The sequence below is a fragment of the Petromyzon marinus genome, unplaced genomic scaffold (genome assembly GCF_048934315.1).
Source record: "Petromyzon marinus isolate PM22_M1 ecotype Great Lakes invasive population unplaced genomic scaffold, UKy_Petmar_22M1.pri1.0 PM_G_Scaffold_76, whole genome shotgun sequence".
Taxonomy (NCBI): domain Eukaryota; kingdom Metazoa; phylum Chordata; class Hyperoartia; order Petromyzontiformes; family Petromyzontidae; genus Petromyzon; species Petromyzon marinus.
In genome coordinates this window covers 930,148-957,380 of record NW_027423031.1, presented here as the reverse complement: position 1 = coordinate 957,380, position 27,233 = coordinate 930,148, and the positions used below count along the sequence as shown (strand labels likewise).

Here is a 27,233-nt window from a genome sequence, read left to right as displayed (position 1 = left end):
AGAGCCACAGACTCACACAGACAGCCACAGAATCACAGAGCCATAGACTCACACAGAGAGCTACAGACTCACACAGAGCCACAGAATCACAGAGCCAGAGACTCACACAGAGAGCTACAGACTCAGAGAGCCACAGAATCACAGAGCCATAGACTCACACAGAGAGCCATAGACTCACACGGAGAGCCACAGACTCACACAGAGCCACATAATGACAGAGCCATCGACTCACACAGAGCCACACAATGACAGAGCCATAGACTCACACGGAGAGCCACAATCACAGAGACAGACTCACACGGAGAGCCACAGAATGACAGAGCCACACAATGACAGAGCCATAGACTCACACGGAGAGCCATCGACTCACACAGAGAGCCACACAATGACAGCCATAGACTCACGGAGAGCCACAGAATGACACAGAGTCACAACGACAGAGCCATAGACTCACACGGAGAGCCATTGACTCACACAGAGCCACAGAATCACAGAGACATAGACTCACACGGAGAGCCATCGACTCACACAGAGAGCCACAGAATCACAGAGCGATAGACTCACACAGAGACCCATAGAGACCCATAGACTCACACAGAGACCCATAGACTCGCACGCAGCCAAAACAAACTACAAGACAATTCACGGCCAAACACATCCGAAGAGAGGCACCTGACAGACACCCGAGTTCGATTCCCGCTCACGGATGCGCCCTACCCAACACCATCAAAGACGTAACCGGTCAAACTGGGGGGGGGGGGGGGGAGACAAAGGCGGCCGGGCGTGGTTGCTGGCCCACACACCCGTCTCGTGTGACGTCTTTAAATGCAAAAGCGCTGAAGCTGGCGCGTGTCTTGACAATGGCGCCCTCTAGTGGCTGCTCACGCGTGGCGATGGCGCTTTGTTGATAAATTAGAGACAACGATCCCCCGTGCCCCCCCCGGAGGGGAGGCGGTGGGCGGGTCTCGTGATGGGGGGAGGGGCAGTCACGTGCCTCTACGGGTGGGCGGGTCTCGTGATGGGGGGAGGGGCAGTCACGTGCCTCTACGGGTGGGGGTGGGCGGGTCTCGTGATGGGGGGAGGGGCAGTCACGTGCCTCTACGGGTGGGGGTGGGCGGGTCTCGTGATGGGGGGAGGGGCAGTCACGTGCCTCTACGGGTGGGGGTGGGCGGGTCTCGTGATGGGGGGAGGGGCAGTCACGTGCCTACTTGTGTGGGGGTGGGGAGTTTGGTGGTGTGACGAGAAGGGAGTGATTTGAGGTGCGGAGTTGAGGCGAGCGAGAGGAGGTGAGGCGAGAGAGAGGAGGTGAGGCAAGGAGAGAGGGGAGGTGAGGCGAGGAGCGAGGCGTGAGGGAGCTGAAATCCGGCAAGTGGAGGGAGCCACATTGCATTCATGGCTTTTATTTTGGTGATTTCGAAAACGTTTTTTGGGTTTTGGCCATGTTTTTGTTTATTGTAGTACGGAGTTAGACTGATGGCCTTAATGTTAGTTGTCTTGTGGTTGTTGTTGTTTGACTTGCATCCCACTGGGATTTTTGCACACAGCGTTGGTGTACGGTGCTATTTCAGGAATATTTTGATATTTTTTCCTGTATTTTCTGTTTGCACAGTCACATAATCACTTTAAGATGTTTTCTTGTTCATGTTTTTTGTTTGTTGAGGTTGCACCCGATTCAAGAGCTGAATGGCTCACAGGGCTATAACAAATGAATTAAACTATGAACTATGCTTCGCCGTTCTTACCCTCACCGCGATCACGGCGGCAGCAAGCAGCGGCAAGCAGGGGCGGCACCGCTCCCCCATCGCCGATGAGCCTCCTCCACTCAAGCCGCCGGCCGCGTCCGCACCGCCTCGTCCAGGCCCCGGCGTGGCTGGCGCCGCGCGCCACGCTGCGCTGCGATCCCCGCTCGGCCAGGACGCTCCGCGGCTCCGAGCTGATGGAGGCGCCGCGGTTCGCGTGGGGCACCGACGGCTTCTACGCGGCGCGGCGGGGCGAGGGCCGGGGCGGCCGGGGCGCCGGGGCGGGCGGCGTCGTGGACGAGTGCCGCTTCCGTTCCCGCTCGCCGACGCGACCGGAGCGGTACTGCGCTCCGCCTCGCGGCACGGGGGGGGGGGCCTCGAGGCACGGGGGGGGGGCCTCGAGGCACGGGGGGGGGGGGGCCTCGAGGCACGGGGGGGCCTCGAGGCACGGGTGGGGGCCTCGAGGCACGGAGGGGGCCTCGAGGCACGGGAGGGGCCTCGAGGCACAGGGGGGCCTCAAGGCACGGGGGGGCCTCAAGGCACGGGGGGGCCTCGAGGCACGGGGGGGCCTCAAGGCACGGGGGGGGCCTCGAGGCACGGGGGGGCCTCAAGGCACGGGGGGGGCCTTACTGGCGAGCGCGCCGTGAAGAAAAAACAAAAAATTTTAAAAAAAATTCCTTCTAGAAAAGTAGAGAAGGGGGGGTGTGGGGTTACGTAAAACAAAGCATTAAAAAATCCCCCAAAAAATCGAGTGCAACTGGGTTAAATGTTAATTAACCAAGTCACCAGGAATGTGTCCGATCTCACGCGATCTCGGAAGCTCAGCACGGTTGAGTCTGGATCGTGCGTCGATCGGTGACCACCATACAAACCGGCTTAGTGCAGGCTGCTGTTATGCTTCATGGTGGGCAGCTCTATCATCTTAATGCTCCTGCTCTCACCATAATCCTCACAACTCACATGGTGGAAAGCCCTCATCCAGTGGTGAATTAATAAAGTGATGTACAAATATAAGACAACGGTCTGATTTGCTCCCCAAAAAGGTAAGATTAAATCCCCATTAGCCTAATAAACTTAAAAAGCAATGTTTAAACAACCAAACTCGTAATTTGTTTTATTGATGGGGAATATTGCTGGGGAGATGCTTTATCGCTAGCCATGCTATCTTAATGTTTACAGCTGTAATCCTCTTGTTACGTGTGCATTGCATCAATAAATTGAGAAATATTCAGATAATTAGCGCTGTAAATGCCTCGGAGGCCAATTTCATTTTCCAAATATAATTTCAGGTAAGAATAGGAGGAATAAGAAGTGTGTTTAGTATAGAACATGCAGTGCAGTCGCCATCCATGTTAATGTAAGCCACAGGATGGCAGCAGCATGTATACACTTGATTGAAACCTTCCACTTTTATAACGAAAGCTGTTTTATAAGCAGACTTGAAGATAATGTTATAGTAAACGTGCGTATAATATGTTTTTAACATCTCTTTTTTAACATTTTTTTTATTATACAACTAATTCCTAAATGTTACATGTATAATAAAAGGAATTTACTCGCAACACAAGACGATCGCTTGTGTTGCGATGGAAACGTGATATTGTTCTTATTTTCATTATTTTTTCTATCTACGTGGCTTTACCGAAAGACCCAAAGAATATAGAAATTACATTTTGTATGACTTACCCAACCAAGATGGTTCTTGTATCATATGCTAGATGTACTGTAATTGAACATTTGTCTTGGTTTTTGTTTCTGACCGTGCAGATATGCCTGACCGGGTGCCCTCAGGATGCCATGATTAAGATTAATAGAATCTGTCACGAGCATAATTTCAAGTTCTTTGCAGGAGATGTGTTTGGTTATCACAGCTACATGTTTATATTCTTAGCTCTTTCGGTAAAGTCACGTTTAAGGGAAACAATAAAATAATAAAATATATATAAAACAATAAAAATTATCACGATGTCTCATATCCTGCGTCCTTTCACTGGAAAAACCACCTCTGCGGTACAAAATTCTACTCACCTGGTATCGACAATCAAGGGTATTTCCCTGTCCCCAGACGACCTGCTTGTCAGTTTTGATGTAGTTTCCTTATTCACCAAGGTTCCTGTACCTGACACCATCGCAATCATTGAAGACTTGGTTCATCAAGGACTAAACACTGAGGTACCCACCCTGGTGAGACTGTTTAACCAATACATACTTCACTTGGAATGGAACTTTCTACAAACTGAGGGCGCCCCAATGGGCTCCCCCCTATCTCCGGTTATAGCTAACATTTTCATGGAGAAATTTGAGACTGACGCCATCCAGACTGCCACTCTGCACCCAACCTTATGGAAAAGGTACGTGGATGACACCTTTATCATCTGGCCACATGGCCGGCCTGCTCTAGACCAATTCTTCGACCACATCAATTCCATACACCCAGCCATCAGATTTACCATGGAAGTCGAAAAAGATGGCAAGCTACCTTTTTTGGATGTCCTAATTAAAAAGAGACCTGATGGTTCAATGAGCCACTCTGTCTACAGGAAAGCTACCCATACGGATGCTTATCTGAAACCGGATTCCTACCACCATCCATCATAGAAGAATTCTCTCATCAAGAGTATCATAGAGCCCAATGCATATCCGACCAGGAACACATAGGCAGTGAACTCAAGCACGTACACCAAGCTCTTAAGGCTAATGGTTACTCCGACTATACAATCCGCAAAGCTATCACTCAAACCATGAAGAAGGACCCTCTTGAGGAGCCTTTCAAAACCATCACTTTACCCTACATTGCGGGGATCACAAAAAAGATCTCCAAAATCTTGAATAAACACAAGATCCAGGTCCGTTTCAACACATTACATAAAATCCGTGATCTGGTTCCGTCTGTAAAAGATGTGATTCCGGACATACAGTACCCTGGTGTCTACAAACTAAGTTGCTTCTGTGGTAGTAGTTACATTGGAGAAACCAAACGTCATGTCTCGGACCGCATTCGTGAACACAAAGCAGACCTTAAACACGGTAGGACCAACACCTCGGCCGTGGCAGATCATTGTTATAATTCAGTAGGCTCACATGACATTGACTTTTCCAAGACAGGTTCTTTGTAAGCCATCTGGCTACCATGAGATATTCGTTCATGAGGCTATCCACATATACAAGCACAGAGACAATTTCAACCGAGAAGATGGATTCTGGCTTAGCAATCATTGGAAAGATTTGATAAACTATTTCAGGTCTTAATTGATTGTTCACGCTTACAGTGGCTTTCAGACAGCATACATTAATTTTTCGTCTCCCCCCTCCTCTTTTCAGAACATAGATGGACTAGTCCTTCTAAATAAACTGCCAAATCGCTGCGCGTGGCGCTGGCGTTTTTTTAAAATATAAATAAATAAATGCACCGTTAAAATAAATAAATTAATGCAAACCGACACACCTGATGACGACCGTTTGTGTTATGGTCGAAACGTGATCATTTGTATTGTTTTATATATTTTTTATTATTTTATTGTTTCCCTTCAATAATAAAATATATATAATATATATATACTTTATTATTTTTTGTTTCCCTTCAACGTGACTTTACCGAAAGAGCTAAGAATATGAGTTTATCAATCTACATGACGACGACGATGATGATGATGAGGTTGTCAATCTCCATGACGACGATGATGATGACGAGTTTGTCAATCTCCATGATGACGATGATGATGACGAGTTTGTAAATCTCCATGAAGACGATGATGATGATGAGTCTGTCAATCTCCATGACGATGACGATGAGTTTGTCAATCTCCATGATGACGACGATGATGATGAGTTTGTAAATCTCCATGACGACGATGATGATGATGAGTGTTAATCTCCATGACGACGACGACGATGATGATGACGAGTTTGTAAATCTCCATGACGACGACCTCCAAGCCTCGTGGAGCCTCCAGCAGCCCCCGTTGCCATGGCCACGGGCACAACCACTTGAAGACTTCAACCCGGGGGTGGTGGTCGACATCGGGCGGTGGCAGCGTTCAGTGGCGATCATCTGCGTTGTGTCGCATTTGCGTGAGAGAGAGAGAGTTTCAAGTTTTCAAGTTTCATTTATTAGGTGTAGCCCTGTGAGCCATGCGGCTCTTAAGTCGGGTGCAACCGCAACAAACAAAATTTGAACACAGAACATCTTAAAGCGACAATGCGTAACAGAAACATTCTGGAATAAACCAGCAAATATTCCACACAAAAAAACATGTTAAAACGCTGTGTGTTAAAATCAATGTGGTGCAAGCCAACAACAACAACCATAAGACAATTTAGATTAACCATGTTTTCGAATCACCAAAATAAAGCTGTAAAAACAATGTACCAACAGTAATCATAGGAACTGTGAATTTAAATTTAACAATAAACGATATACATAATTCGTACGACAAAAAAACTGCAGCCATAGCTGGCAGCACGACACTCCCAGTGTATGATGTGTGAGTGAGTCAGCAGCAGAGTGAGTGAGTGTATGATGTGCGAGTCAGCGTATGATGAGTGAGTCAGCAGCAGCGTGAGTGAGTGTATGATGTGCGAGTCAGCGTATGAAGAGTGAGTTAGTGAATGATGTGTGAGCGAGTGTATGCTGTGTGAGCGAGTCAGTGGCAGTGTGAGTGTATGATGTGTGAGTCAGCGCACGATGTGTTAGTCAGCGCATGATGAGTGAGTCAGTGTATGATGTGCAAGTGAGCCAGCAAACAATGAGTGAACCTGTGTATGATGAGTGAATGGGTCAGTGGTTGTGCGAGTGTATGATGTGTGAGTGAGTAAGCGCATGATGAGCGAGTCAGTGCATGATGTGTGAGTGAGTCAGTGCATGGTGTGAGTGAGTCAGTGCATGGTGTGAGTGAGTCAGTGTATGATGTGTGAGTGAGTCAGTGCATGGTGTGAGTGAGTCAGTGTATGATGTGTGAGTGAGTCAGTGCATAATGTGTGAGTAAGTCAGTGCATGGAGTGAGTGAGTCAGTGTATGTGTGAGAAAGTCAGTGTATGATGTGTGAGTGAGTCAGTGCATGGTGTGAGTGAGTCAGTGTATGATGTGAGAGTGAGTCAGTGTATGATGTGTGAGTGAGTCAGTGTATGATGTGAGGGTGAGTCAGTGTATGATGTGTGAGTGAGTCAGTGTAGAATGTGTGAGTGAGTCAGTGCATGATGTGTGAGTGAGTCAGTGTATGATGTGTGAGTGAGTCAGTGTAGAATGTGTGAGTGAGTCAGTGCATGATGTGTGAGTGAGTCAGTGTATGATGTGTGAGTGAGTCTGTGTATGATGTGAGAGTGAGTCAGTGTATGATGTGTGAGTGAGTCAGTGTATGATGTGTGAGTGAGTCAGTGCATGGTGTGAGTGAGTCAGTGTATGATGTGTGAGTGAGTCAGTGCATGGTGTGAGTGAGTCAGTGTATGATGTGTGAGTGAGTCTGTGTATGATGTGTGAGTGAGTCAGTGCATGGTGTGAGTGAGTCAGTGTATGATGTGTGAGTCAGTGTATGATGTGTGAGTGAGTCAGTGTATGATGTGTGAGTGAGTCAGTGCATAATGTGCGAGTGAGTCAGTGCATGGTGTGTGAGTGAGTCAGAGCATAATGTGCGAGTGAGTCAGTATATGATGTGTGAGTGAGTCAGTGTATGATGTGTGAGTGAGTCAGTGTATGATGTGTGAGTGAGTCAGTGTATGATGTGTGAGCGAGTCAGTGCATAATGTGCGAGTGAGTCAGTGCATGGTGTGTGAGTGAGTCAGAGCATAATGTGCGAGTGAGTCAGTATATGATGTGTGAGTGAGTCAGTGTATGATGTGTGAGTGAGTCAGTGTATGATGTGTGAGTGAGTCAGTGTATGATGTGTGAGCGAGTCAGTGTATGATGTGTGAGAAAGTCAGTGTATGATGTGTGAGTGAGTCAGTGCATGGTGTGAGTTAGTCAGTGCATGATGTGTGAGCGAGTCAGTGTATGATGTGAGTGAGTCAGTGTATGATGTGTGAGCGAGTCAGTGTATGATGTGTGAGTGAGTCAGTGCATGGTGTGAGTGAGTCAGTGTATGATGTGTGAGTGAGTCAGTGCATGATGTGTGAGTGAGTCAGTGCATGGTGTGAGTTAGTCAGTGCATGATGTGTGAGCGAGTCAGTGTATGATGTGTGAGCAAGTCAGTGTATGATGTGTGAGTGAGTCAGTGTATGATGTGTGAGTGAGTCAGTGTATGATGTGTGAGAAAGTCAGTGTCGGCTCCCTCTGCTTGCGCCGTCGCCCCGCCCCCCCCCCCCTTGACTCCGTCGGCCCCCCCCCAGCTCCGTCACCCCCCCCCGGCTCCATCGCTCCCCCGCTGGCTCCGTCGCCCCCCCCCCGGCTCCATTGCCCCCCCCCCCAGCTCCGTCGGCCCCCCCTGGCTTGGTCGCCCCTCCCCGGCTCTGTCGGCCCCCCCCCCCAGCTCCGTCGGCCCCCCCGGCTCCGTCGCCCCCCCCCGACACCGTCGGCCCCGCCCCCTCCTCCGTCGGCCCCCCCCTGGCTCTGTCGCCCCCCCCCCAGCTCCGTTGGCCCCCCCCTGGCTCCGTCAGCCCCCCCCAGCTCCGTCGCCCCCCCCCGACTCCGTCGCCCCCCCTGGTTCCGTCGGCCCCCCCCGGCTCCGTCGGCCCCCACCCAGCTCCGTCGGCCCCCCCCCGACTCCGTCGGTCCCCCCTGGCTCCGTTGCCCCCCCCCCGGCCCCCCCAGCTCCGTCGGCCCCCTCGGCTCCGTCGGCCCCCTCCGTCGGCTCCCTCGTCCCCCTCACAAACGACAGACACGGTCAGATATCTTCCATGGTAGGTTGGCAGTCACCTTTAAGTGCAATAAAAAATAGTTATAATAATTGTAACAACAATGAAAATAGCAATGACAATCATAATATTACCGACAAGGATGATTGTAAACGGGGTTACACTCCCACTCCCCCACCACCTCAATTTAACATGGGTTGACCCACGGGTGACCGCCCGATGTTTTGTAAACAAGTTTAACGTTGAGGGGGTTGTTGGTTATTGGATTCCTCGGATGTGGTGAAGGAGTTTAAAGTTCTCTGCTCGACTCGGCAGAATCGGCGTCTTGGGAAAGGCGATGTTGAGCTGAGAGCCTTGGGAGGAGCGAGAGAGTCTCTTAGCACGTGGGGGAATATCGTCACCCAAAAAAGTAAGAATCGTTTAAATGTGTCTTTGTGTATGTGCGGTGGTGAAGAGCTTCATAGATAATCGGATTTCTTCCGGTAATAAATGTTCTCATGAAACATCCTTAACCTATAAGTTAAACGTAATTGAGGATTCAGGCTTCGCCTAGTAACAGGTTAGTAGGCCTCAAGCCTTAGGCCTAAAGGTTTAATCTTTAATTTGTTCACCCACCTAAGGTGTTTAATAATTTAATTATACAGAGATCGTGAGATGGCAAATCTTCAGTCACCCCTTAAACTGTAAGTGCATTTTTTTTACTAATTTGAGGATTATTGTATGAAAATGTTGATGTAAATAATAAAATTTAATTTAATTTTATGCGTAATTATCCAAAGTTATGTTAATGTTTCAATTATGTGCATAAATTATGCTAAGTGGAGATATGACGTATTAATTTATGTGAACGCATGCTATTATGCTAATGTATACAGTTATGATAATTAGGCTTAGCTTCGTTGCCCAGGGTCGTATCATCAATCGGCATCATACAATTAATTGTATGAAGTTATGCAGGTGTGCTGTAAGTATGCCAGATTGAGCTCGGCTTTGTTGTCTAGGTTCGTATTATCGATCGCTATGATACAATTATTCTCGCTTTAACATTTACTGATTATGTATTAGTGTGTTATCTCAGGTCTCCAAATTCAAATCTCACTGCAGGATACAGTTCTTGTAATTAAGAATTAACTTAGGAAATAAACACTCAAACACTGCTGTGTTAAGCAATTTTAATTTCTAAACAAAACTTTAACACTCTAATATGCGAATTCTTATGCTTGAAATTGTCAACACAGTATTCCAGGAGATGTTCCCCTCATTGATCCATACATTTAACCCTCAATAATCACGTTTGTTAACTGGGTACCAGAACAATTGATTACTTCCTCAGAGTAACACGATCATATACGGCGATAGGGAACAAAACTCCTTAAAAATTCGTGCAACGATATTCATACGAAGGCAATAAAGAAACATGTCCTGAAGGCAAAGTACACGGTAATTAATTCATGAGCAAGATTACGTAATTGCGAAATGTCTTGGAACAAGGGTGTGTGGCAGTACGCCTGCTTCAGCAAATACTCATCAATTGGCTAAGGCTTCATGGATTCATACATTTAACCCTCAATGATCACGTTTGTTTACTGGGTACCGGAACAAACGATTGCTTCATCAGAGTAACATGAGCATATACGGCAAATAGGAATAAAAGTCCTTCTTAGCTCTTTCGGTAAAGTCACGTTGAAGGGCAACAATAAAACATATATAAAACAATAAAAATTCTCACGACGTTTCCACCATAACACAAACGTCGTGAGAATTTTTATTGTTTTATATATATTTTATTATTTTATTGTTTCCCTTCAACGTGACTTTACCGAAAGAGCTAAGAATATGAATTACTGTAGTCACGAAAGCTTTAAATCAAAAGGAATAAAAGTCCTTAAAAAATTCATGCAACGACATTCGCACGAAGGCAATAAAGAAACTTATCCCGAAGGCAAAACGTATACGGCAATGAATCCATGGGCAAGATTACGTAAGTTAACGAAATGTTGAAACCATGGTGTGCAGCAGTAGGCCTGCTTCAGCAAATACTCATTAATTGGCTGAGGTTTCAATACATTCACGGGCCAGATTCTGTGATCAAAGGAAGATTTCAACGCAGTGTTCTCCCTGTGAGTGTGTGAATTCGTAACTTATGTTTTTAAACGTTTAGTTTTCATCAATGAATTCGTTGATAATATTTATGCAAATCAAAAAGAAACATAACTACTAAAAATACTTCTACACGACCGTTTCCCCGTAACCCAATGGCAACCGTGTTCTTCGTTATCAGTTGATACTTGACGCACTTATCATGAGTCTTCTTAGTAATGATTCGTGTATATGTGTTGAGTGGGCATGGTATGGGTTGAGTGGGGATGTGTTGTTGATCAATTATTTGCGTCAAGCAGATGCCAGGTGATGCGTTGCAATGTGTGGCGGCGTGCATGTCATACGGATAGCTGGGTTCTCCTCTCACACGGGCGGCCGGAGTTCGGTCCGCAGCCAGTCCGAAGAGTCGGGACGACGCGATGATCCCGTCTTCAGGTAGCACCCACAGCTCTTCCGCTGGCAGCTGACACCCTTGCTTGGTGCGCGCCGGCTCCGGCTCTCTGGCGACGAACGATGCTTTCGTTCGTCGATGGATGACGCTGGAATTCTGGTCAGCTTAGCTCGAACTGCAGTGGCTCTTGTGAGTCGACGCCCAGAGCAGAATGATTTTCGAGCGATACTTCTTCGGACGGCGCTGAATTTGCACGGCGTAGCATGTCGCTACTCGGCGAGCCTCACCATCCTGGATGAGTTGCGGAGTCTTCTTCTGCGTCGGCGGTGATCTCCTGCGTCGGTGGCTGGCTGTTATCTTCGGTAGCTGGTCATCTTCGGTAGCTGATGATCGCCGTCTTCTGCCGCTGGTAGCTGTGTTGCAATGTATGGCCCGTGTCTCTCTTTTTATGCCAAAATTTCTTTCTCTACTCGCCTTCTCACAAAGGACCGGAACTTTCTATGATCTCGCTCTGTGTTGTGGGGGGGGGGGGGGAGTTGTATGTGTGTCTGTGTGTGTGTCATTTATTAAGCCATCTGTGTCTCTCCCCAAGCCATCTTTTCATCTGTGGAACACAGATGCCCCCCTGCAATACAAGAGTAATTTCCCTCGCTCTGGGCGTTACATTCTTTGCTATGCCGTGCTGCGGGAAGACAAAGACGGTTGGGAGGGTCTTTTCCTATGGGATACAGTTTATCTTGGTTGTGTGTGACCTATTTCGCCTCATCTTTTCTGGATAACCCTCGGTTTAATAATGCATAATTATTATTTGGTTAATGTTTCCCAAGATTTGTGATTTAACATTGTAATCACCACGTATTTCTTAGGGGTTTTTTTATTTCGTCCCCCTGTCAGTATCCGCGGACCCGTGCTGTTATACTAGAGTAATTTATTGGTGTCCTCAGTTTTAGAGGTATAACTTAGTTTCGGTTAAGCTTCTTGACTGCTGGAATTAATTTCTATGGTTTTTGTAAAGTCACGTAAATGGCAAGATGTAGTGTAATTTAAGGTGAATAACGTTAGTATCAGTATTATGTACGAGAAGTAATACCCACTATGTAGATTGTAGTCTGTTTTTTTATCGTAGCGAGTGTGTAGATTCCTATAATGTCAACTTATTCTTTAAAGCTTTCGTGACTGCAAGGATTCATCTTCTTTGGTTCTTTCGGTAAAGTCACGTAGAATGAGAATAAAATAATAAAATAATAAAATAAAATAACACAATAAAATTCTCACGACGTTTCGGCCACAACACAAGTGGCCTTCATCAGGTGAAGGGACGAGACTGTCTCGAGGACAGCGCTGGAGCGAACACAGCCAAGCTCAGACCGCGACCTTTAAGCTGTGTGAGAAGAAACAAAGCGCCTTGACAAAGGAATTAGCATTTGGTATTACCTTAGAGTCGCGGCTTTAAATCGAAATTTAACCGCCTCTACGGGGAGGGATTCCACATAACCTTAAGATCATTCAACAGACTCCGGGATAAGAAGGCTCAACTAATCGAGTCTCTCACCTTTCTGAAGAGATGCCGCGACTCTAAGGTAATACCAAATGCTAATTCCTTTGTCAAGGCGCTCTGTTTCTTCTCACACAGCTTAAAGGTCGCGGTCTGAGCTTGGCTGTGTTCGCTCCAGCGCTGTCCTCGAGACAGTCTCGTCCCTTCACCTGATGAAGGCCACTTGTGTTGTGGCCGAAACGTCGTGAGAATTTTATTGTGTTATTTTATTTTATTAATTTATTGTTTTATTCTCATTCTACGTGACTTTACCGAAAGAACCAAAGAAGACTTATTCTTGTTGCTGAGTTTTGTCCTATTTTGTCTGATGTATGTGTGTTTGTTCTATTTTATTGTGGTGATGAGATGTCTCATCAAGGCCTGGCTCCTTCCTTCGCGGTCGGGTGTCACCTTTGTCTATCTCGGTGGGAGTCGTGTTCTCTCCCTTTGCCGTTTTATTGCTACCGCATGTGGCTGGGAAAAAAGGCGGCCGATAGGCTTCCTCTATGGAATCCTTTTCTCTCGGTCCCGTGATCAACCCATCTCGCTCCATCTCCTCTGGGTGACCCTTGGCTTAACTCTAATAATCATTATTTGGTTTATGTTTTCCAAGATTCATCTTTAATCTTTAATTTGTTTACCCACCTAAAGTGTTGTTAACAACTTCACTGATTTTGAAATAACAAAAATATTTTTTTAACACAAAACATTTTTTTGTTATTTTCTTTGAACCTATCTAAGTGACTTTACCGAAAGACCCAAGAATATTAAATGACCTCGTTTAATAATGATAATTATCATGACAGATTAAGAACAATAATGGTAACAATGATAACATTAACAATAATGAACAATAAGGATAACAAGGATAATTTTATCAATTTATGATAATCGTAATGATGATAGCAATGATACGGATACTGATAATACGGATGATCGTGATAAATATATTATAACAAAACAGATAATGACAATGATACGGATACTGATAATACGGATAATCGTGATAAAGATATTATAACGATACAGATAATGACAATGATACGGATACTGATAATACGGACAATCGTGATAAAGATATAACGATATAGATAATGACAATGATACGGATACTGATAATACAGACAATCGTGATAAAAATATTATAACGATACAGATAATGACTGATACGGATACTGATAATACGGATAATTGTGATAAAGATATTATAATGATACAGATAATGACAATGATACAGATACTGATAATACGGATAATCGTGATAAAGATATTATAACGATACAGATAATGACAAGGCACCTTAATTACTCTCACGCAGCTTAAAGGTCACGGTCTGAGCGTGGCTGTGTTTCACTCCAGCGCTGTCCTCGAGAAAGTCTGGTCCCTTCACCTGATGAAGGCTGCTTGTGTTGTGGCCGAAACGTCGTGATTTTTGTTGTTTTATTTTTTACCTACATGACTTTACCAAGAGCATGATAATAACTCTTATATTTTATTTTAAACAAACCCCCCGCCCCCCAGGAAAGAGAATGCCGTGAATGTTGAAGCAATGGATCTTCCAGACGACGTGGAGACTCACCACGTCGGCGGCGGCGCTCACACCCAGCTCCACTTAGCCCAGCGGAGCGTTACCTTGGAAGGGCTTTGTGTGGTGGTGGAGGAGAAAGAGGAGGAGGTGGAGGAGGAAGAGGCGGAGGAAAAGGAGGAGGGACAGCAGGTGGAACGTGACCCGTGGGATGAGTTAGACAAGCTGGAGTGTGCCTCGTGGGATGAGTTCGACAAGCTGGACGATGAGGTGCAGCGTGTCCTGTGTGATGAGTTAGACGAGGTGGGGGAGCGTGTCCTGTGGGATGCGTTTGACAAGGTGGGGGAGCGTGTCCCATGTGATGAGTTAGACGAGGTGGGGGAGCGTGTCCCGTGGGATGAGTTAGACGAGGTGGAAGATGAAGTGCAGCGTATCCTGTGGGATGAGTTTGACAAGGTGGGGGAGCGTGTCCCGTGGGATGAGTTTGACAAGGTGGAGGAGCGTGTCCCGCGTGATGAGTTAGACAAGGTGGGGGAGCGTGTCCCGTGTGATGAGTTAGACGAGGTGGGGGAGCGTGTCCCATGTGATGAATTAGACGAGGTGGGGGAGCGTGTCCCGTGGGATGAGTTAGACGAGGTGGAAGATGAAGTGCAGCGTATCCTGTGGGATGAGTTTGACAAGGTGGGGGAGCGTGTCTTGTGGGATGAGTTTGACAAGGTGGGGGAGTGTGTCCCGTGTGATGAGTTAGACGAGGTGGGGGAGCGTGTCCCGTGTGATGAGTTAGACGAGGTGGGGGAGCGTGTCCCGTGTGATGAGTTAGACGAGGTGGAGGACGTAGGCTACAAGTGCTCTCCCATGGAGTCGATTGGAGACGAGGCTTTGCCGTGTTCCGACGGAGGGGACCCCTGGGAACGGATCTTTGACGTCGCCTCCGCCGTGACCTCCTCCACCGCCTCCACTTCGACGTCGTCGACTCTCGGAGGTCTCCCCTCGGAGGCCATCGACGACGCGACCCGAGGGGGCTCCTCCTGGACAGAGTCGGATCTCGTTATTTTCAAGCTGATAGAAAACGCCTGGCGTGGCGGCGGCGGCGGGGACGACGACGATAGCCTCGGGGAGGTCGCGGCCGCGTCTCCCCGTTTGACTCAGGGTGCAAGATGGAGGAGAAGTGAAGCCAATCACCAAGGCAGGGAACTCCTCTACTTACAAACATCACTTCAGATAATCCCCTACTTATGAACGTTACTGCGAGGACTTCCCTACTTACAATCATTACCGCAGATACTCCCTTATGAGCATCGCCAGAGGGATTCTTCTATTTACTATCACTGCTGCAGGGATTCCGTTACATTACCGCAAGACGCCCCTGTTTACAAGCATTACTATAGAGACGCCCCTACTTACGAACATTACTTCAGAGATTCCCATACTTAAGAGCGCTACGACGTGGATTCCCCTACCTATGGACATCACAGCATGTACTCTATGTACGAACATTACTACAGGGACTTCCTTACTTATGAACATTCGACTTACGAACTTTCAGAGATGCGAACAAACCTGGTCCGTATGTCCACTTGCAGCTGCTCGTACCGAGAGTCGTAAGTTCAACCGGCGCGCAACAGATGGTGGTGGTGGCATCTACAGCGAGGGAAAAAAAGTATTTGATCCCCTGCTGATTTTGTACGTTTGCCCACTGACAAAGAAATGATCAGTCTATAATTTTAATGCTAGGTTTATTTGAACAGTGAGAGACAGAATAACAACAACAAAATGCAGAAAAACGCATGTCAAAAATGTTATAAATTGATTTGCATTTTAATGAGGGAAATAAGTATTTGACCCCCTCTCAAGCAGAAAGATTTCTGGCTCCCAGGTGTCTTTTATACAGGTAACGAGCTGAGATTAGGAGCACACCTGTCCACAGAAGCAATCAATCAATCAGATTCCAAACTCTCCACCATGGCCAAGACCAAAGAGCTCTCCAAGGATGTCAGGGACACGATTGCAGACCTACACAAGGCTGGAATGGGCTACAAGACCATTGCCAAGCAGCTTGGTGAGAAGGTGACAACAGTTGGTGTGATTATTCGCAAATGGAAGAAACACAAAAGATCTGTCAATCTCCCTCGGCCTGGGGCTCCATGCAAGATCTCACCTCGTGGAGTTGCAATGATCATGAGAACGGTGAGGAATCATCCCAGAACTACACAGGAGGATATTGTCAATGATCTCAAGGCAGCTGGGACCATAGTCACTAAGAAAACAATTGGTAACACACTATGTCATGAAGGACTGAAATCCTGCAGCACCCGCAAGGTCCCCCTGCTCAAGAAAGTTTGCCAATGAACATTTGAATCATTCAGAGGACAACTGGGTGAAAGTGTTGTGGTCAGATGAGACCAAAATGGAGCTCTTTGGCATCAACTCAACTCGCCATGTTTGGAGGAGGAGGAATGCTGCCTATGACCCCAAGAACACCATCCCCACCGTCAAACATGGAAGTGGAAACATTATGCTTTGGGGGTGTTTTTCTGCTAAGGGGACAGGACAACTTCACCACATCAAAGGAACGATGGACGGGGCCATGTACCGTCAAATCTTGGGTGAGAACCTCGTTCCCTCAGCCAGGGCATTGAAAATGGGTCGTGGATTGGTATTCCAGCATGACAATGACCCAAAACACACGGCCAAGGCAACAAAGGAGTGGCTCAAGAAGAAGCACATTAAGGTCCTGGAGTGGCCTAGCCAGTCTCCAGACCTTAATCCCATAGGAAATCTGTGGAGGGAGCTGAAGGTTCGAGTTTCCAAACGTCAGCCTCGAAACCTTAATGACTTGGAGAAGATCTGCAAAGAGGAGTGGGACAAAATCCCTCCTGAGATGTGTGCAAACGTGGTGGCCAACTACAAGAAACGTCTGACCTCTGTGATTGCCAACAAGGGTTTTGCCACCAAGTACTAAATCATGTTTTGCAGAGGGGTCAAATACTTATTTCCCTCATTAAAATACAAATCAATTTATAACATTTTTGACATGCGTTTTTCGGAGTTTTTTGTTATTCTGTCTCTCACTGTTCAAATAAACCTAGCATTAAAATTATAGACTGATCATTTCTTTGTTAGTGGGCAAAGGTACAAAATCAGCAGGGGATCAAATACTTTTTTCCCTCACTGTACATCTGTTGAACGTGAATAACCAGTGACATCTACATCTGTAGAACATGTAAAACCAGTGGCATCTACATATATAGAAAATGAAGAACCAGTGGCATCTACATTTGCAGAACATGAAGAACCATTGGTATCTACATCTGCAGAACGTGAAGAGCCATTGGAATCTACATCTGCTGAACGTTAAGAACCAGTGGCATCCACATCAGTAGAACGTGAATAACCAGTGGCATCTACAGCTGCAGAACATGAAAAACCAGTGGCATCTACATCTGCAGAACGTGAAGAACCAGTGGCATCTACATATGAGGAACGTGAACCAGTGGCATCTACATCTGCAGAACGTGATGAACCAGTGGCATCTACATCTGCAGAACGTGAAGAACCAGTGGCATCTACAGCTGCAGAACATGTAGGATCAGTGGCATCTACATCTGCAGAACGTGAAGAACCAGTGGCATCTACATCTGTAGACTATGAAGAAGCAGTGGCATCTACATCTGCAGAACGTGAAGAACCAGTGGCATCTACATCTGTAGAATATGAAGAACCAGTGGCATCTACATCTGCAGAACGTGAAGAACCAGTGGCATCTACATCTGCAGAACGTGAAGAACCAGTGGCATCTACATCTGCAGAACGTGAAGAACCAGTGGCATCTACATCTGCAGAACATGAAGAACCAGTGGCATCTACATCTGCAGAACATGTAGAACCAGTGGCATCTACATCTGCAGAACGTGAAGAACCAGTGGCATCTACATCTGCAGAATGTGAAGAACCAGTGGCATCTACATCTGTAGAATATAAAGAACCAGTGGCATCTACATCTGCAAAACGTGAAGAACCAGTGTCATCTACATCTGCAGAACATGAAGAATCAGTGGCATCTACATCTGCAGAACGTGAAGAACCAGTGTCATCTACATTTGCAGAACATGAAGAACCAGTGGCATCTACATCTGCAGAACGTGAAGAACCAGTGGCATCTACATCTATAGAATATGAAGAACCAGTGGCATCTACATCTGCAGAACGTGAAGAACCATTGGCATCTACATCTGCCGAACGTAAAGAACCAGTGGCATCCACATCAGTAGAACGTGAATAAGCAGTGGCATCTACAGCTGCAGAACATGAAAAACCAGTGGCATCTACATCTGCAGAACATGTAGAACCAGTGGCATCTACATCTGCAGAACGTGAAGAACCAGTGGCATCTACATCTGCAGAATGTGAAGAACCAGTGGCATCTACATCTGTAGAATATAAAGAACCAGTGGCATCTACATCTGCAGAACATGAAGAACCAGTGGCATCTACAACTGCAGAACGTGAAGAACCAGTGGCATCTACATCTATAGAATATGAAGAACCAGTGGCATCTACATCTGCAGAACGTGAAGAACCATTGGCATCTACATCTGCCGAACGTAAAGAACCAGTGGCATCCACATCAGTAGAACGTGAATAAGCAGTGGCATCTACAGCTGCAGAACATGAAAAACCAGTGGCATCTACATCTGCAGAACGTGATGAACCAGTGGCATCTACATCTGTAGAACAAGAAGACCAGTGGCATCTACATCTACAAAACGTGAAGATCCAGTGGCATCTATATCTGTAGAACGTGAAGAATCAGTGGCATCTACATCTACAGAACATGTAGAACCAGTGGGATCTACATCTACAGAAAATGTAGAACGAGTGGCATCTAATCTGTAGAACGTGAAGAACCAGTGGCATCTACAGAACATGAAGAACCAGTGGCATGTACATCTGCAGAACGTGAAGAACCAGTGGCATCTACATCTGCAGAACGTGAAGAACCATTGGCATCTACATCTGCAGAACGTGAAGAACCAGTGGCATCTACATCTGCAGAACGTGAAGAAACAGTGGCATCTACATCTCTAGAACGTGAAGAACCAGTAGCATCTACATCTGCAGAACGTGAAGAACCAATGGCATCTACATCTGCAGAACATGAAGAACCAGTGGCATCTACATCTGTAGAACATGAAGAACCAGTGGCATCTACATCTGCAGAACGTGAAGAATCAGTGGCATCTACATCTGCAGAACGTGAAGAACCAGTGGCATCTACATCTGCAGAACGTGAAGAACCAGTGGCATCTACATCTGTAGAATATAAAGAACCAGTGGCATCTACATCTGCAAAACGTGAAGAACCAGTGTCATCTACATCTGCAGAACATGAAGAATCAGTGGCATCTACATCTGCAGAACGTGAAGAACCAGTGTCATCTACATTTGCAGAACATGAAGAACCAGTGGCATCTACATCTGCAGAACGTGAAGAACCAGTGGCATCTACATCTATAGAATATGAAGAACCAGTGGCATCTACATCTGCAGAACGTGAAGAACCATTGGCATCTACATCTGCCGAACGTAAAGAACCAGTGGCATCCACATCAGTAGAACGTGAATAAGCAGTGGCATCTACAGCTGCAGAACATGAAAAACCAGTGGCATCTACATCTGCAGAACATGTAGAACCAGTGGCATCTACATCTGCAGAACGTGAAGAACCAGTGGCATCTACATCTGCAGAATGTGAAAAACCAGTGGCATCTACATCTGTAGAATATAAAGAACCAGTGGCATCTACATCTGCAGAACATGAAGAACCAGTGGCATCTACAACTGCAGAACGTGAAGAATCAGTGGCATCTACATCTATAGAATATGAAGAACCAGTGGCATCTACATCTGCAGAACGTGAAGAACCATTGGCATCTACATCTGCCGAACGTAAAGAACCAGTGGCATCCACATCAGTAGAACGTGAATAAGCAGTGGCATCTACAGCTGCAGAACATGAAAAACCAGTGGCATCTACATCTGCAGAACGTGATGAACCAGTGGCATCTACATCTGTAGAACAAGAAGACCAGTGGCATCTACATCTACAAAACGTGAAGATCCAGTGGCATCTATATCTGTAGAACGTGAAGAATCAGTGGCATCTACATCTACAGAACATGTAGAACCAGTGGGATCTACATCTACAGAAAATGTAGAACGAGTGGCATCTAATCTGTAGAACGTGAAGAACCAGTGGCATCTACAGAACATGAAGAACCAGTGGCATGTACATCTGCAGAACGTGAAGAACCAGTGGCATCTACATCTGCAGAACGTGAAGAACCATTGGCATCTACATCTGCAGAACGTGAAGAACCAGTGGCATCTACATCTGCAGAACGTGAAGAAACAGTGGCATCTACATCTCTAGAACGTGAAGAACCAGTAGCATCTACATCTGCAGAACGTGAAGAACCAATGGCATCTACATCTGCAGAACATGAAGAACCAGTGGCATCTACATCTGTAGAACATGAAGAACCAGTGGCATCTACATCTGCAGAACGTGAAGAATCAGTGGCATCTACATCTGCAGAACGTGAAGAACCAGTGGCATCTACATCTGCAGAACGTGAAGAACCAGTGGCATCTACATCTTTAGAATATGAAGAACCATTGGCATCTACATATGTAGAATATGAAGAACCATTCGCATCTACATCTGCAGAACACGAAGAACCAGTGGCATCTACATCTGCAGAACGTTAAGAACCAGTGGTATCTACATCTGCAGAACGCGAAGAACCAATGGCATCTACATCTGCAGAACGTGAAGAACCAGTGACATCTACATCTTTAGAATATGAAGAACCATTGGCATCTACATATGTAGAATATGAAGAACCATTCGCATCTACATCTGCAGAACACGAAGAACCAGTGGCATCTACATCTGCAGAACGTTAAGAACCAGTGGTATCTACATCTGCAGAACGCGAAGAACCAATGACATCTTCATCTGCAGAATGTGAACAACCAGTGGCATGAGACCTCCTTTGCCAGTAACAAGATATAGAAATAGGTTTTACCCTTTTAACTGGCACAAAAACTGACACCTTTATTCAAGGCATCATGTTTGCAATAACCACAACACAAGCAGTCAACATGCAAACAAAAAAGACAACTCTGATAATAATATGCACTGTCCTTGAATTTGATTGGTCCACACCCGAGACGGCTTTTCTTAGAGCCTAGTCTCCATTGGTGTTGGACCAGAAGACGCCAAAAGGCGTACAACTCAGAAACAGCGCACTATCAGAGTATTGAGGGCTCGGAGTGAGCATTTACATTATGAGACCTCCTTTGCCAGTAGCAAGATATAGGAATAGGTTTTACCCTTTTAACTGGCACAAAAACTGACACCTTTATTCAAGGCATCATGTTTCCTACAACCAGTGGCATCTACATCTGCAGAACGTGAAGAACCAGTGACATCTACAGCTGCATAACGTGAACAACCAGTGGCATCTACATCTACGAACACAGACCCTCTGGAACCTAACTCGTTCGTAAGTAGAGGTAAGTCCCTGTATAGTGTAGTGTGTATAGTCGTGTAGTGTGAATAGTAGTGTTTATAATATTGTAATATGTATAGTAATGTTGTGTATATAGTAGTGTAGTGTAAATAGTAATGTACATAGTAGCGTCGTGTGTATAGTAGTATAGTGTCTATGGTAGTGTAGTGTGTATAGTAGTGTATATAGTATTGTAATATGTATAGTAGTGTTGTATATAGTAGTGTAGTGTGTATCGTAGTGTAGTGTATATAGTAATGTAGTATATAGTAGCGTAGTGTGTATAGTAGTGTCATGTATAGTAGTACTGTGATGAAATTAAATATGTTGGTTCTTCACGTTCTGCAGATGTAGATGCCACTGGTTCTTCACGTTCCGCAGATGTATATGTACATGCCGTACAAATCTAGAGGAGTAAAGTTGGATAAATCGACTTACGAACACAGATCTCTGGAACCTGACTCATTCGTAAGTAGAGGTAGTCCCCGGTATATATATAAATGCAAAAAAAATATTTAATTTCATCACTTAAAAAGCTGGACATCCGTGACGCGCGAAGCACTTTGCGGCCCTTTGGATTCCTCCCGCCGCGGCTTAAAGATTCCGATTCCCCGACCCCGTCGTTGGCGCGATGTTGCTACCGCTGAGCGACGTGGCCACCCGTGCCACACACGCTGCACTCCCGTCCTGTTTGCGTGTCGCTGCCTCGTCGCCGTAGTTGTTGTGGCATGGTAACGGTTCGGCGCTTCGCTGCACTAGCGACCCGGCGAACCGGGGTTTTGATTCCCGCTCACGGCCACCAACGCCACCGGGTGACGATTGTCTGAACCGGTCAACGGGCATCCCCTAGGTCGATTCAGCCTCAAATGAGTACCTGGTGCGGCGGTATGTAGTGAACGTTGCCGCCGGGGAGACTAAGGCGTGGTGGTGTGAGCCATCCACCCTCTGCTGTGTCGTGCCGCCCTTCATGGGTGCTGCTACTCGCCACTACCAGCACTCGCCCCTAAGTCTGCCACAGGCGACACGGCGGGGGATATTTGTCTCTGTTGTAACGTTCTTACCCCATGGCCCCTACTACTGGACATCTGTGATGCACTAAGAGCTTCACAGCTCTTCGGATTCCTCCTCCCGCTGCTGAAGTATGGATATTCTGATGCTGAATTGGCGAGGACAATTCACAATTGATTCAGTTGATTCCACCACCCACCCTCACCACCCTCCCCCACCATCCACCTCGCCTCACCCCTCTCCCTATCACCACCCTCCCCCACCACCCCTTCCCAACCTCCGCACCCCGCGTCCCCCCCCCATCTTGCTCGTCGTCGGCCACTGACAAACTCGACGGGCGACCGAGACTCTCGCCCCTGCGCTCTAAACCAAATCTCCCGTGTGATTTTTTTTTACGATGTCCCGGACGGGACGAGATTTTAACGGTCTAAACCCCCGACGGAGCGCAGCTCAGCTTGCCCGGCTGGAGGAGGCATTCGTGGACGAGCCCTACCCGGACCCACATCGACAGCTCATGCTCGCTCTTGCCACCAACATCTCGGTGAGGAAGGTCAAGGTAAGTCCCCCCCCCCCCACCAACCACGTGGTGGTAATCTCAAAGCTAGGGTGGGAGGAGCAGAAGTAGTCGTTGGCTTTAGTGACCGATCTTACCGGAGACGGTGGTCATGTCTGGTTGCTAGACTATCGCACACACAGACACACGTAGATACACACAGACACACGTAGACACACACAGACACACGTAGACAAACACGTAGAAACACAGACACACGGAGACACGTAGACACACAGACACACAGACACACGTAGACACACACAGACACACAGACACACACAGACACACGTAGACACAGACATATGTAGACACACACAGACACACGTAGACACATGTAGACACACAGACACAGACAGACACACGCAGACACACACAGACACACGTAGACACACACAGACACACGTAGACACACAGACACGGAGATACGTAGACACACAAACACACAGACACGTAGACACACAGACACACACGTAGACACACAGACACACACGTAGACACACAGACACACGGAGACACACGTAGACACACACAGACACACGTAGACAAACACGTAGACACACAGACACACGTAGGCACACACAGACACACGTAGACAAACACGTAGACACACAGACACACGTAGACACACACAGACACACGTAGACAGACACGTAGAAACAGACACACGTAGACACACAGACACACAGACACACACAGACACGTAGACACACAGACACACACAGACACACACAGACACACGTAGACACACAGACACACGTAGACACACACGTAGACACACAGACACACACAGACACATGTAGACACACACAGACACCACGCACACCGCTGGATGATTTTGTTATTGCGGTCCTGGTCAAGGGTTGGTTCCAAAACCGACGAGCCAAGTGGCGATGGCTGGAGCAGGAAGCGGCGTGGACGACGCACGTCACCGAAGCCAGGAACGCCGTCGCCACGGACGCCATCACCCCCGCCACGGCCACCAGCGTCACCGTCGCCACGGCCACCACCACCACCGTCACCACCACCACGGCCGCAATGAACCGGTAATTGGCATCGGCTCGCTCTGCGAGTCTGCGGAGAGCGGTGAGCATCGAGCGGTGAATGGTGAGCGTCCACAGAGCGTCCAAGCGAGGCGTCATCCATCCCACGTCGATGAACGGACAAGTTCAGCCTTGCAGCTCTTGACTCGCCTCACACTCATGGGACCCACGGTGGCTATGAGATGTTGACTACCTCGCTTGGTGTACAGGAGGTCGTGGGTTTGATACCAACCCTGACGATGCCTGCTGCTGTATATTTGGAGTCTGCGTCTGTCATCATCATCACGGTGGCTATGAGATGTTGACTACCTCGCCTGGTGTACAGGCGGTCGTGGGTTTAATACCAACCCTGACGATGTCTGCTGCTGTATATTTAGAGTCTGCGTCTGTCATCATCATCACGGTGGCTATGAGATGTTGACTACCTCGCCTGGTGTACAGGAGGTCGTGGGTTTGATACCAATCCTGACGATGCTTGCTGCTGTATATTTAGAGTCTGCGTCTGTCATCATCATCACGGTGGCTATGAGATGTTGACTACCTCGCCTGGTGTACAGGAGGTCGTGGGTTTGATACCAATCCTGACGATGTCTGCTGCTGCATATGTGGAGTCTGCGTGTCTCATCACGGTGGCTATGAGATGTTGACTACCTCACTTGGTCTACAGGAGGTTGCATAGATAATCGCCGTGATCGCGTGGAGTCTCTGTATCTCCATGAGTCTCTATGTATCTCCTTGAGTCTCTAGGTATCTATGAGTCTCTATGGTACCTAGAGATGCATAGAGACTCATAGAGACACATAGACTCATGGAGATACATAGAGACGCATAGAGACACATAGACTCATAGATATACTTACAGACTCATGGAGATACATAGAGATGCATAGAGATACATACTCATAGAGATACATAGAGACTCGTAGAGATACATAGAGACTTAGAGATACAGAGAGCCTCATAGAGATACATAGAGATACATAGAGACGCATAGAGACTCACGGAGACTCATAGAGGTGCGTGTAGTGCCGTCGTTAGAGCAGCGGCCAAACCTCCGCCTCCACATTTACAGGCAGAGGCAGCAGCAGCAGCAGGTGAAGCGCGAGATCCACACGCGCTCCGCCAACCCCCACGTGGGAGCCAGCACCGCCAAGGTGACCGGCGTACAGACACCAGAACCTCCATCCGCTCCACCTCCATCTACTCCACCTGCATCTACTCCACCTCCATCTACTCCACCTCCATCTACTCCACCTGCATCCACTCCACCTGCATCTACTCCACCTGCATATACTCCACCTGCATCTACTCCACCTGCATCTACTCCACCTCCTGCACCTCCATCTACTCCACCTCCATCCACTCCACCTCCATCCGCTCCACCTCCATCTACTCCACCTCCATCTACTCCACCTCCATCTACTCCACCTGCGTCTACTCCATCTCCATCTACTCCACCTCCATCCACTCCACCTCCATCTACTCCACCTGCATCTACTCCACCTGCATCTACTCCACCTCCATCTACTCCACCTCCATCCGCTCCACCTGCATCTACTCCATCTACTCCACCTCCATCTACTCCACCTGCATCTACTCCATCTCCATCTACTCCACCTCCATCCACTCCACCTCCATCTACTCCACCTGCATCTACTCCACCTGCATCTACTCCACCTCCATCTACTCCACCTCCATCCGCTCCACCTGCATCTACTCCACCTGCATCTACTCCACCTCCATCCACTCCACCTCCATCTACTCCACCTCCATCTACTCCACCTCCATCCGCTCCACCTCCATCCGCTCCACCTCCATCTACTCCACCTGCATCTACTCCACCTGCATCTACTCCACCTCCATCTACTCCACCTCCTGCACCTCCATCTACTCCACCTCCATCTACTCCACCTCCATCCACTCCACCTCCATCCACTCCACCTCCATCCACTCCACCTCCATCTACTCCAGCTCCATCTACTGCACCTCCATCTACTCCATCTACTCCACCTCCATCTACTCCACCTGCATCTACTCCACCTGCATCCACTCCACCTCCATCTACTCCACCTCCATCCACTCCACCTCCATCTACTCTACCTCCATCTACTCCACCTCCTGCACCTCTATCGACTCCACCTCCATCCACTCCACCTCCATCTACTTCACCTCCATCCACTCCACCTTCATCCACTCCACCTCCTGCACCTCCATCCACTCCACCTCCATCTACTCCACCTCCATCCACTCCACCTCCATCCACTCCACCTCCTGCACCTCCATCCACTCCACCTCCATCTACTCCACCTCCATCCACCCCACCTCCTGCACCTCCATCTACTCCACCTCGTCCAACCCCCATCACCTGCACCACCACCCCCACCCTCCTCCTTCCCCATGTTCCTCCCCCCTCCTGCACCGTTCCTGCACCACGGCATCAATTCAAAGGTCGAAGTTCATCCGTCGCTGTAACAGTGACGGGGATTATCTGAACGGCACCCGGGCCTCCCCTAGGTCGACCCGGCCTCAAACGTGCGGAGGGGGGGCTCCTGGTGGTTCCCCGCCGGTTTGCGCCGTCGCCCGGCCACCCCCCGCCGGCATCCCGCCGGTTGCGGTGCTCTCAAGCGCCGCCGCTCGCACCGTCGGTGCCCACGCATCCCTGGTGGCGGTGGCGGCGGCGGCGGCGACGGTGACGACGGTGTTGGTGATTGTGGCGACGGGGATGACCACGGCCGCCGCCGCCGTTGCTGCTTCTACGAGCCGTCCTGAAATACGCCCTCGTCTGTAACGACGTCGCCGCACTCGACCGCTCCTTCAACATCGCCGCACAAGTGAACCGCTCAGCACAGCTCTGTGGTGGTGGTGATGATGGTGGTGATGATGGTGGTGGTGGTGATGATGGTGGTGGTGGTGGTTATGGTGGTGGTGGTTATGGTGATGGTGGTTATGATGGTGGTGGTGGTTATGGTGGTGGTGG

At 47.9% G+C, this 27,233-nt stretch overlaps 1 protein-coding gene across 1 annotated transcript; it reads left to right on the top strand.

Moving 5' to 3' along the window:
- The first annotated feature begins 8,795 nt into the window (after positions 1–8,795).
- On the top strand, positions 8,796–15,314 carry LOC142920800 (uncharacterized). Its single transcript, XM_076062886.1, has 2 exons — positions 8,796–8,934; positions 14,072–15,314. Exon 2 carries the CDS (start codon positions 14,100–14,102, stop codon positions 15,312–15,314), a length of 1,215 nt encoding a protein of 404 aa, XP_075919001.1. The 5' UTR covers positions 8,796–8,934; positions 14,072–14,099.
- The last annotated feature ends 11,919 nt before the right edge of the window (positions 15,315–27,233 follow it).